At 44.1% G+C, this 12,041-nt stretch overlaps 1 protein-coding gene across 1 annotated transcript in view; it reads right to left on the bottom strand.

Annotated features, from left to right (window-relative positions):
• Positions 1-12,041, bottom strand: part of LOC306914237 (sodium/calcium exchanger 3-like) — a gene marked incomplete at both ends in the record, with an annotated part of 73,059 nt that overhangs the window by 53,721 nt on the left and 7,297 nt on the right. Inside the window, 5 exons of the mRNA XM_079491229.1 lie at positions 27-212; positions 1,521-1,617; positions 2,756-2,908; positions 3,312-3,422; positions 11,205-11,369. Of these exons, the coding sequence (XP_079347355.1) occupies positions 27-212; positions 1,521-1,617; positions 2,756-2,908; positions 3,312-3,422; positions 11,205-11,369 (712 nt within the window). The remainder of the gene's footprint in view (positions 1-26; positions 213-1,520; positions 1,618-2,755; positions 2,909-3,311; positions 3,423-11,204; positions 11,370-12,041) is intronic.

Raw genomic sequence — 12,041 nt, 5'->3', positions numbered from 1 at the left:
GTCACATGACATTGTCCAATTATTACCTGCATGGTCATCGTCGTAGATGGTCACAGTGGCCGTATGGGCGTCGCCTAGCACCGCTTTGGGGGAGGAGCTAGAGTCCATAGGGGCGGGCTCGGGATAGCCGACCACGCGCGGGTTACTGAGGTGGACGTAGAAATACTCGTCCTCCTCAAAGATGTCGTCGTCGATCACGCCAACCGTGATCTCTGGACAGAGAGAGAGAGAGAGAGAGAGAGAGAGAGAGAGAGAGAGAGAGAGAGAGAGGGTGCACAGTTTTTAGCAGTGGTGCACCCTAGTGGTAACTAAGTACATTTACTTAAGTACTGTACAGTAAAATTGTAACATTTTGAGGTATTTTGTACTCGAGTAGGTAATGTCATTTTTGTACTTTTACTTCTACTCCACTACATTTCAGAGGCAAATATTGTACTTTTACTCCAGTACAATTATTTGAAAACTTTAGTTACTAGTTACTTTGTAGTAGAGTTTAATTATAATTACAAAAATACATTACCTATTTCAGCCCTATATTTCGGCCATTTGAAAATAGCCGATCTACAAGTCTGCTTTTTTCTAAAGATTTGTATACATTTTAAACTTGTGTAGAGGGACATTCTGCATAATGAGTACTTTAAGTACATTTTGATACCAATACTTTAGTACTTTTACTCAAGTCATTTTTGAATGTCATACTTGTACTTAGAGTAGAGTAATTCTACGGCATCGTTTCTACACTATTCCGGGCAGCACACCCCTCCCTCCTCCGCCTCCCCGTCTCTAATTCCATTAAAATTGCAAATATCTATCTCTATTTTATAGATAGAAATATACTGTGTAGCGAATATTAGAGCCTATACAAGCCCTATATAGGCTACATGCACCTAATTCCATTAAAATAGCAAAATCTATTTCTCTGTTGTTGCACATGTTACAGCACAACATGCACAAATGCGCTCTGTGCATAAATTACAAAATAGTGATATCTGATTTTTCTAAATGCGAGCGTCGTGTTATTTTCATTCCATTAATCCATATTCTTCTCATTTGCCTGTGCATGTTCATTGACGTGTGAGGTGTGCGTGACGTGTGTGTGTGTGTGTGTGTGTGTGTGTGTGTGTGTGTGTGTGTGTGTGTGTGTGTGTGTGTGTGTGCGTGTGTGTGTGCGTGCGTGTGTGCGCGTGTGCTCGCGTGCGTGCATGCGTGTGTGTATGCGTGTGTGTATGCATGTGTGCGCGTGCGTGTGTGTGTGCGTGCGTGAGTGCGTGCGTTGACTGGGCGGGAGGCGGAGGGGCGGGGGTGCGCAGCCCGGAATAGTGTAGTAACGAGTGCTTTGCAGTTCTACATTGCAGTATTGATACTTTTACTTAAGTAACACATGTGAGTACTTTTTCCACCACTGGGTACAATGCCATATAGGAACCTTTGAGAATGTCTCACCTTTTCCAGGCTTTGAAACAATTAATTATCAAAACAATATTACTTCCAAAATGAATGAGGCTCGTGTTGTTGTTTACCTTTGAGGCTCTCGCCAGGCTTGAAGATGAGAGTTCCCTCTGCAAACTCATAGTCAGAGCCTGCGTTGGCGGTGCCGTCCTCTGTGCGATAATCCACCTGGCACGTGCACAAGCACACTCATAAAAATTGAGTACTTTACTGGCAAGTGGCAACCCAAATAAACGCTAGCTGGAATAAACAACCCACAAACATAAATTAAACTTTGCAAGAGTTAAAACAGAGGCAACCAAATTATTCTTTGAAGTGAAAATGGCCATGTTATGGATGAAAGTAAAGAAACAATGAGAATACAGGATAAGAAAAAAGAGTTTGCAGGGAGGACTGTGTGAGAGAACAAGAGAAGAAACATTATTATAGAAAGACCCTCTGGGTCAGAGAGAAACTTTGAAGATAGCACAACATGGCTTCTTCTCCCAGCTCACTTTCATCCCCTACAACACAGTGAAATCCTCTGTGTAAAAGTGAAGTCTGTGTACCGTATTTTCTCCATTTCTCTATAGTGTATAAAGTGAGATACCGTACGGTACAACCAGGCTATGGGAGTAAGGGAATACAATGCAGTGGTCTGGCTGAAGCCGATGGATAATTGGGCATGGTTGTTTTTGCAAAACAGTGTTCAGGTTTGTTTGGATTCTTTCAAGCATACACAATCTCAATCTGTGATTTGAGATTGTGTATGCTTGAAAGAATCCTGATTTATTATGTAAATGTTCAAATTACTATTCCTCTCCGCTCCCCTCTTTCTTTCCATTCCTTTGTCCTCCTGACGTTTGACTACAAAGTGATCCTTTATGTAAGGATTATCAAAGCCTCTTTTAAGGGAGTCTGGAAGTGTCCAAAAACGTGATTTTTATATATATATACTGTATACTATATATATTTATTTTTTAAAGCAAGGGCATCTGAATAGGCAACTTGACAGAGCAACGTTCACTTGTAGTGGAGTCATATTATACAAGGAGTATCCATACTTTGACTCAAGTACTGGCGTTGAGTACTTTGTCCAGTCGGGTGTCTCTGTGTGACATCTACAGGTATAGTCAGCGGTGGAACAATAGGCATACTGAAGTAAAAAATACCACAACGTGGAAATACGTTGTATCAAGTAAAAGTCCTGCATTCCAGTAAAAGTACGAAAGTACTTTGTCCACAACTCCTTCCGTGTGTGCGTGCCTACTGCTTGCCTACTGCGTGCGTGCGTGCGTGTCTGATGTCTCCAGGTTCACACACTGACCTTGACAGTGACCCCGGCATCTCCTCCGCGCCGGGACACGGTCAGCTTGAGGGAGCCGCAGTTCTCGAAGCACTGGTAGAGTACCGGATCGAACTCCATCCTGATGGTGTGAGGGTCATACTCCAGGGCCTGGGTCTCATGACTGCTCACCACCTACGCACAACACACACACAACACACACACAAGTTGGGTTGTGAGCGAAACACAACTACCAACAATTAGCCATTCCCTAGTCCTTCCCCAACGCGTCCATGTCCAATAGGCAAATTAGCAACGCTTACTAAGAGAGGAGAGATTGCAAGCTTTACTTCTCACCCATTGAGATCTACATGTTAAATGATGGGGATTTCCATATAAATAATCGATCATTTCAGTAGCAAGAGCCTCAAAATGTCTTCTAAATCTAGTCAACAAAGCCTGCGGGTCTCCAGGTGAAAAAAGTTGTGCGATAAAAATTGTAGTAAAAATTAATAAAAAGGCGTAAAATCATGAAATAAAATAATCTTCCTAAAATGTTGTGTGTGTGTGTGTGTGTGTGTGTGTCTCAGTACGGTACCTTACGGGCCTGGTCCGCAGCGTGCTTCTTTAGAATGTTCCCCGCTCCGATCATCATCCTTGTTGCCTGGATACGGTAGAATGCTCGGCTCTTCTGCTGTTGCACCAGCGTCTGCAGGGCGAGACAACCATATACACAGTTTCATAAATGACCCGTCCATCCACGTGCAACACGTCAGAGAGACTATAGTATAGCGGATCAATAAATGACGATCGCCGGGTCCATTTTCGTCGCTGTCAGGAAGAAACCCATGTCCAAAACATCGTAGTTCAAAATCTCATGTACTGTAGTAAGTTTGAATTAATGTTGTGTTTAAATAGATACGCTGTTGTCTCTTTTTATATTTGTTCTTTTCCCCCCCCCTACCCTTGCACTCTTCTCTCTCTTTCCTGGAAACAATCAAAACGACGGAGCTTGCACACAAAAAAAACTAATTCCACCCACTGTTTCAGACCTGTATAAACCTGTGACATGTGACAATAAAGGTGATCCTGATTCAGAATTTCAGAAGTGGGCCCTGACCCAGAAAGAGTTGGGAGCCAGCTAGTGCAGTCAGACATGATGATGCTTCATGCACAGTACAGCATGGTTAGACAGCTCTCCTTGCTGTCTCCAGGAGATCTGCTGATGACTGATGGCTTTCTGCTTCGCAGGACAAGACACTTTCCATAGGAATACTAAATGCGAGTCGTTGCTTTTTATGTCATCATGATGCCAAAAAATAGGGACACCATGTGTTGGAAAGTGACGATTTACTCAAGTACTGAGGTATCTGTACTTTACTTGAGTATTTCCAATTCCCGAGGAATGGGACGTTCTGCATACGTACATTCTGAATTCCAGACTTGGAGTGTTTCTATATTGCAGTATTGATACTTTTACTTAAATAAAAAGATGTAGTTATTTTTCCACCACTGGAGCCAGTGCAGTAGTCAGACATAATTCACAGCATGGTTAGACAGCTCTCCTTGCTGTCTCTAGGAGATATGCTGATGACTGATGGCTTTCTGCTGCGCAGGACAAGACACTTTCCATAGGAATACTAATGCTAAAAAAAGGGCTTAAACCATGTCCATATTATTTCAACTTTTTACGTTATTATTATATATTTTGTAATGTTGCCATAACCCCTGGAGAACAGAAACAGCTACACAACAATATGGAGAATCAACATATACAGTTTAAATGGATGATAAATTGCCTGCAAGTATAACAGATATATGGCTTACCACACAAAGTAAAAGGTAGAGTAAAATAAACATGATTTCTGGCCCCAATGCATTTCCAAGGCAAACAACAACTTAATTAAACAACAATACATATTATTGTTGTCTCTCGCACGCACGCACGCACGCACGACACGCACGACACACACGCACACGCACACGCACACGCACACGCGCACACACACACACACACACACACACACACACACACACACCCCCAACAATATGTTCCTCTAACTTTGTTCCGAAATGGCTGCAGCACGTGGCTCACATATCACCGTGACATCTGGAAGAACATAAGGCGATGCATCCAGCCATGTTTGTTCTGATCGGCGTTCGTTTATATAACACCCGTGTTTCCGAAGCTCTCAGACTCTATTCACACGTGCACGCTCACACAGACGGCGGAGGCAGCCATGCGTGCGACAAGGCTGCCAAACTGCTCGTTCAGTGACTTGGTCAAGGACCAGTGGTGGAAAAAAGTTTTACTTAAGTAAAAGTACCAATACGGCAATGTAGAACTACTCTGTTACAAGTAAAAAAAATCCGGTAATCAAAATGTACTTGAGTAAATGTGCAAAATTATTGGTATCAAAATGTACAGTACTTAAAGTACAAAAGTAAAAGTATTCACTATGAAGAATGTCCTATTTCACAAGTTTTCAAATGTATAAAATGTCTAAAGATCATTTGGAAATAGCTGATCTACAAGCTCACAATGCGTACTGTATGTACTGTACGTTAAACCACTGTCAAGGAATATATACAATATACCCACAATGAATGTTAATTAAATCTGTGGTTCTGAATCTAGTTCATGTAAATCATCCCCATTGTGATATGGATTCGACTGCGGACTCCCATTTCAAACATATTTTGTACCAGCTGGGACCTCCAGGAAAGATTTGAGATTTGAGTAGTGCATGAGTCTCTCATCTCTCTTATCTTTAACCCATTAAAATCGGGAAAGCATCAGGGTCATTTTAGATGTTCAGGTTGGCTATTATATAAAAATAGCAGATATACAAGCTCACATACAGCAGTGGTCTACTTATATGTGCAAGGCCCATTCCTCCGACCTGTTTGCACGCCCAGCGCAGAGCATTAAAGATGAATCATTTTAAATGATGAACTCGTCAAGCTGGCTCGACTACAAATTCAACTTCAAGGCATTGCTTAACAAGGGGAGTCACCTAGGGACACGGGACTCTTAAGGGTGCCTCGGCCAAGTTAATGCCCGGACCACAAAGTGGCTGCAATGTTCCTGGGACCTTTGCCACGTGTAATCACTCCACTCTGCCCTCCTTTCCCACCCTCTAGCCTGTCCTACACACATCATCAGCTCACCACGGAACACAGTGTTTTATTTACAGTCAGTCACAGAGAGGATTGTGGCACGGACCTTGCCGCGAGGGGTGTAGGGATTACAGGCATGCACGCACGCACACACTGGTGGTCGGTTCAAAAAAATGAGAGGAGGAGGTACAAGAGAAGAAAATATCGTTTCTGTCGGATGAAGGAAAAAAAATCACACCCGTGTTAAGTAAGTGGTGCAACTCCGTGTGGAGGTCCCCGGGGGGGGGGGGGGGGGGGGGGGGGAGTTCCAGACCCACAGGAACGCACCCAGGGTGCCGGCCCGATTCCGGCGAGCCGCCCCGTGTCCGAAACGGTTGAGAAATGACAGATCTGGGGGTCCCTCTACTGTACCCTTCACTGTACTGTACTGTACTGTCACTGTACTGTACTGGCACACCCGAAATCACCATATATACTGTTAATATGTGCGTGTGTGTTTGTGTGTGTGTTAGGTTGCGCACAGGTGGTGAAAAACAACCATGCTGTTTTCGTGCTCAGACGCACCCACCCAGCCAGCCACCCATCCAGCCACACACATAGTCACTTAAAAATACCCTGTGTTCCAATGGAGCCAATGTAATTGTTATTTTGTCACAAGCTCAGGACACCAAAAATCAACTTTTCTTAGAATTATTTCTTAAAATAATTGTGCCTTTTGTGATAGGGAGCAATGATATATTACAACTCGCCCATAGGCTGTTTCTGTAGCTGTAGAAAATAAATATTTGGCGCTACTCAATTTCTGCGACATGACATAGGCATATCTAATTCATGATTTATGTTTGTTTCATATAGATTTGTATTAGAGGGCGTGGTTTCCCTGTTCTGTCATTGCTGACGAATAGAGAGACAGACTCCACTCAGCAGACCGGCCGTCCCCCGCTGCTTCCATGTACCATGTTTACGTGGTTCTCTTCTCTTCATCTCGAAACAGACATTTCTCTGCCAAAAGCAACACGGATGTGAGCGTGCGTGCGTGCGTGTGTGTGTGTGTGTGTGTGTGTGTGTGTGTGTGTACACACCGTACACACAGCTCCCAGCTCCGTGTTCCCCCCAGCCGATCAAACACAGCGGCCATGCCCGGGGAAAGTGCCCACAGCAAGGCAGGATACTAATCTCTGACGGCTTACTTTTAGGGGTAAATATGCCGCGAGGTTGTGGAACTTTTTTACACCTGCAACAGCTAGTTTTAATTTTTGCTTTCAGAATTGGCATTTCCTCAGAGTCCTCACAGCGGACAGCTTTTCTGTGACGTCGATACAGAATATAATGATATGCACGCTCCACTCTGCCCGTCTCCCCCACAAGAATGGATAACCACGCCTACTTTATATCTGAATTCTGATCAAATAAATGACGAGGTGGGGTGTCCTGACCCTTTAATACTTTCCATTGGTTCAATATACTGTACTTTTTTAACCCATTTAGACCTGAGGCCGATTCTAAATCATCCATCAGCTCCAACAGAGTGCTCCAGACTTCCCTCTCCAGAGCAACATTAATGACTTCCTCTGGGGGATCCTGAGACGTTCCAAGGCCAGTGAGTTGATGTAATCCCTCCAACTGCGCCTTGGTCTGCCCCGGGGTCTCCTCCGAGTGCCTCGATGACCTCCCTAGGGAGACACCCGAACCACCTAAGCTGGCTCCTTTCCAGGCGAAGAAGCAGCGACTCTACTTCGAGTCTCTCTTGCGTGACTGAACTTCTCACCCTATCTATTTTAAGGAAATGCCAGCCACCCGTCGAAGAAAAGAATATAAAGTATGATTTGTGCCACATTTTCACAATCTGCTATGCTTAAAACACCAAAAGGGGTTCCCGTCCTGAATGGGTTAAAATTGCATGGAAGGTGGGTGGGTGGTGCATGGGTGACATTCAGACTTTGGAGGTGCACGGTTGCTTCAAACTTGGCACAAACACTGTTCAGAGGACTGGCAAGAGAATAGTCACCAAAAAAGTGTCAAAACACAGACGTCAGGGTGTAATTTCTAAATTATCCGACGTCCCTGCGAAACCCGTGGGAATCTGGAAAAATAGCTGATCTACAAGCTGACAATGTGTCGCATCGCGACCCATTCATTTACTGAAACAAACTGGAGGTTATGCAATAACCGTGGTTATTTAAGTAACATTTGCGAGTGAATACGCATTAGGAAAAAAGATGAATGCGGCTGCCACGTGTAGGCGTGGCCCCGCTATATACCCAGACGCTGGGTGCGTGCCACGTCATCACGCACAAATGTTTTCTGTCTGGATTGGCATCAGAGATGTCCTCCTAATGCATATTCATGTGCAAACTGTTCCTTAAAATAACCCATTAAAACATACAAAATATGGACATATAAGGTTTTTGCCCGACAGCGTTGTCTATATGGTCGTTTGGCACTGTTTGTTTGTCTGTGCTACATGTACAGTACTGTCAGCTGCGTATGAATTATGCATGGCCTGGTTCAAAGTGACCGCCAAGCACTGGATCATCATCAACCGTCATCACCAATGCAACACTGGAGTGCCTCAGGGCGGTGCCCTCGGTCCCGTTTCCTTTACAACCACTGCACACATGACCGTGCCAGCCCCACACCCACCCATCACCCACCCACCCACACCCACCCATCACCACACGCGTCAAATAAACTGATGACTACTACTGCCATTCTCGGACTTCTGCAGTGACAGTGAAACGCCGTTCAAAGAGTTTTACAATTTTCGCCAGAAACAAACTGTCAAATATGCGCGACTGGCTATCGTAAAGCCACATCGCAGAGGCAGTTTGCTTATATTTTTGGACCACAATTCTTATATGAGACGGTTCTAATATGACCCAATGTTATTCTCCATTATGGAATGATGGAAAGTTGGTAACCAAATGGACCCTTATAGAACTTTAACCCTTGAGAGCCTTACACATCCATTTGGTTCCACTTTACGCTCTCAAATTAGTGTTAAACATCTGCATTACTTAATTTACAAAAAGTTATTTTGTTTTATCAACATTTGCCTGTTATACTGTATCTCCAATGCCAACACAATACAGCATGGAATTGTAGACTTAGCTCTTATCCAACGACAACAAAAAACTCTAAGTATGGGGTCAGAGGCTAAATCTCATCAAATGGTGGTCCGTGGCTCAAATGCCGCATAAAAAATGGACCTTGGTGTGAAAAGGGTTGAAAACCACTGTGATTATAGTCTTTCAGCACCACGGATAGCTCCCCCCTCCGTGAGTAGATGGGCTGTCACACAGCTGGACTGCACACAGTGCCTTATTAGTGAGTGGCGCTGTTTACAGAATGTACTGTATGGGTCATCAGTGTGGAATGGATACTCACATCATTATCCTCATAGTTATGGTCATGGTGCTTGGTGTGAATGGACCCTTAGCCCATTAGAACCGGGAAAGCATCTGTGTCATTTTAACTTTTAGCTATACTAGGTCATATCATTTTTGGGGGGTCCTTTGCACAAAAACGTTCTCACTGAATCGTCTCAGGTCTTAATGGGTTAAGTGTGTGTGATCAGCCTATCAAAACAACATTTCTCACTGTACACAATGGTGCATTGATATTAACTACCGGCAGCTGAATGTGGACAAAACTAAATAACTGGTCATTAGCACAGCAAACACATGCCTCATTCGACAGCGCTGATGGGGTCCATCCAAGGGAAGACGGTAGAACAGATCAACATTTATCAATGCCTTGGACTCATAGACTCGGTTGCATGCTTCAAAACGTCAGAACATGTTTTCTGATGAATTGGGTTCCTTCATACACCGCCATAGAGCACCGAAGTCTGACGTCACTTTCAGTAGAGGGCACCAACACACAGGTTTATAGGTTTTTTATTTGTATTGAAATCTCCATAGGGCGATTTCATGTCGCTTCATATAAGAACTGTGTTTGAAAAATAAACCGACCACCCCGGCGTTTCTGTCAGGGGAGTGGCTGTGCGTCGTTAATGATGTCCATTCATATTTGATACAGCCAGTTTCTAGAGAAAATGGAATTAATGTGGCCGCAAAAGCCTTGAAACTACATATGAATGCAATGTCGCTGAGCATATACGTCACGCCCAGCTGTCAACATATTGCGTTCCTGAGATTCCTCGTTGACGTAAGCTCAGCTGGTGGTGACTCGACTCGTACTAACCACGATACATTATATATCAATAAAATAAAAATACAAATAAACGTAATTAACGTTCAGTTTCTGTTGTGCGACGGGCTGCGGGCAGAAGCAGCCTACCCGGAAATGTAGTCTCTGGGTTGTTTGGCTCGTTTCTAACGCTTATTTTGTTACTCTTTGGGTATATTTGTACATTTCCACCTTCAGTCGATGCTTCATATCCATATGAGTGAAAAGGCCGGGGTGGTCGGTTTATTTTTCAAACACAGTTCTTATATGAAGCGACATAAAATCGCCCTATGGAGATTTCATTACAAATAAAAAACCTATAAACCTGTGTGTTGGTGCCCTCTACTGAAAGTGCTTCGGTGCTCTATAGCAGGGCTTTTGTCCACTCTGCCATTGCAGAAACGGCAATGTAGTGCATTGAGATGCGTGTGCGTGTGCGCCTGCGCCTGCCCACCCGCATTCTGTGGATATAATTTATATGTCATATACTTGCACACCTGCGATTCTGCAATGATTGATGGTTTTGTGTTGAATAATATGATGTATGTTCTAACCCTGCTGTATCCACGGTACTCATTCTTACGCTGTAGATAACTGTATACAGTATCTTAACTCATTGCTTGTGCATGACGAGATTTCTCGTCAGATCATGTGTTTCGATAGATGGCGCTCTTCGCTAACCTAACTATGTATGAGTCACCGGTTGACTGTCATTGAAAGCAGGAACCAGGAAATCATGCGATCCAATCCCACCTGAGAGGACTTTCTTACGTGCGTTTATCTCCGCTCCGGGACCCTTCCTCTTCCTGCTCCGCCATTATGGTATTTTCGACGGAGCATAACAAAGGAACGCATGGACCAAACTTTACTTTATTTTATTTATTTTGTTTTTTTGCGAACGCACAGTGAGCGGCAACGTGATTATCTACACCCAGTGGGACCTCAATCAATGTGTTGATTGAGGTAAAAACAATCAACAAAATATCCTTGCCAGAGGATGGTCACACAGAACCTCAGTTTATAACTCTACTAAAAAGCACTGGAAAATTGGAAATTCTCAAGTAACGGTAAATACTTAAAAATTGTACTTAAATACAGTACTTAATATATCTCACCTGGTAGTTGGCCATCTTGTCTGGGTGAATGAGTTGTGAATGGGTTATTAGTATAATTATCGCACCTGGTAGTTGGCCATCTCAATGAGCTGCTCCATGTCCTTGTCGGGGTGTCTCTGCTTCAGCTCCTTCAGGTTGCGCGCCATGCCCCGCCTGGCCGCGTCCTCCTCGTCCTTAGCTCCACCCCCATCCTCCGCCATCCCGCCGCCCGCGTGACAGTTCAGCCCCATCTGAAGCATTGATTGATTGATTGATTGATTTTAATTTTTATTTCACAGTATGCAGAATGGGTACACTTGTTTACAACAGGGTCCACCTTTTTAATTCATCAGAATTAACAGACAGACAGACAGACAGACAGACAGACAGACAGACAGACAGACAGCTGCATGATTGTAAATGAATTGTCCTTTGTGATTTTTGTGTTGTCCTTGTAGGCTATCTATTGTGTTGGGGGGTCACCCAGGGACCCCCAAAGGTCCACGGGGACCCCCCAGAAGGACGATCGTGGTCATGTGGATTAGTGGATAACATTCCGATGGTATAACAGCCATGCGATCTGTGCGTAAAATCGTCCAAACACTCGCCTTTTCAGTAGGCCATTAAACCTTCAAATCGAATCAAAAACATTCCTTATTTTTTGAGGTTATTAAAGTTATATCAATCGACAAAATGTGATACAATATGTGGGTATTGGATTAAAATAATTGAAGCAATCAAATGAAAAGTAACCTTCGGGAAAGTGCAGCCTTAATTTTCGGAGACAAATGAAGGCAGCGTCTCCGCAAAGGAGCGTCGCACAGGGACCCCCCCACCCCAAGGACGCGGGTCGGAGAGGCACATGCGGTGGCCCCGAAAACCGCAAGCTGGGACCCCCGAAAACCACTCCACAGGGAAACGTG

This window comes from Electrona antarctica (genome assembly GCF_951216825.1).
Source record: "Electrona antarctica genome assembly, chromosome: 21".
NCBI classification, from domain to species: Eukaryota; Metazoa; Chordata; class Actinopteri; order Myctophiformes; family Myctophidae; genus Electrona; species Electrona antarctica.
Note: the sequence above shows the minus strand (reverse complement) of the source record. Positions and strands in the feature narration are given on the sequence as shown.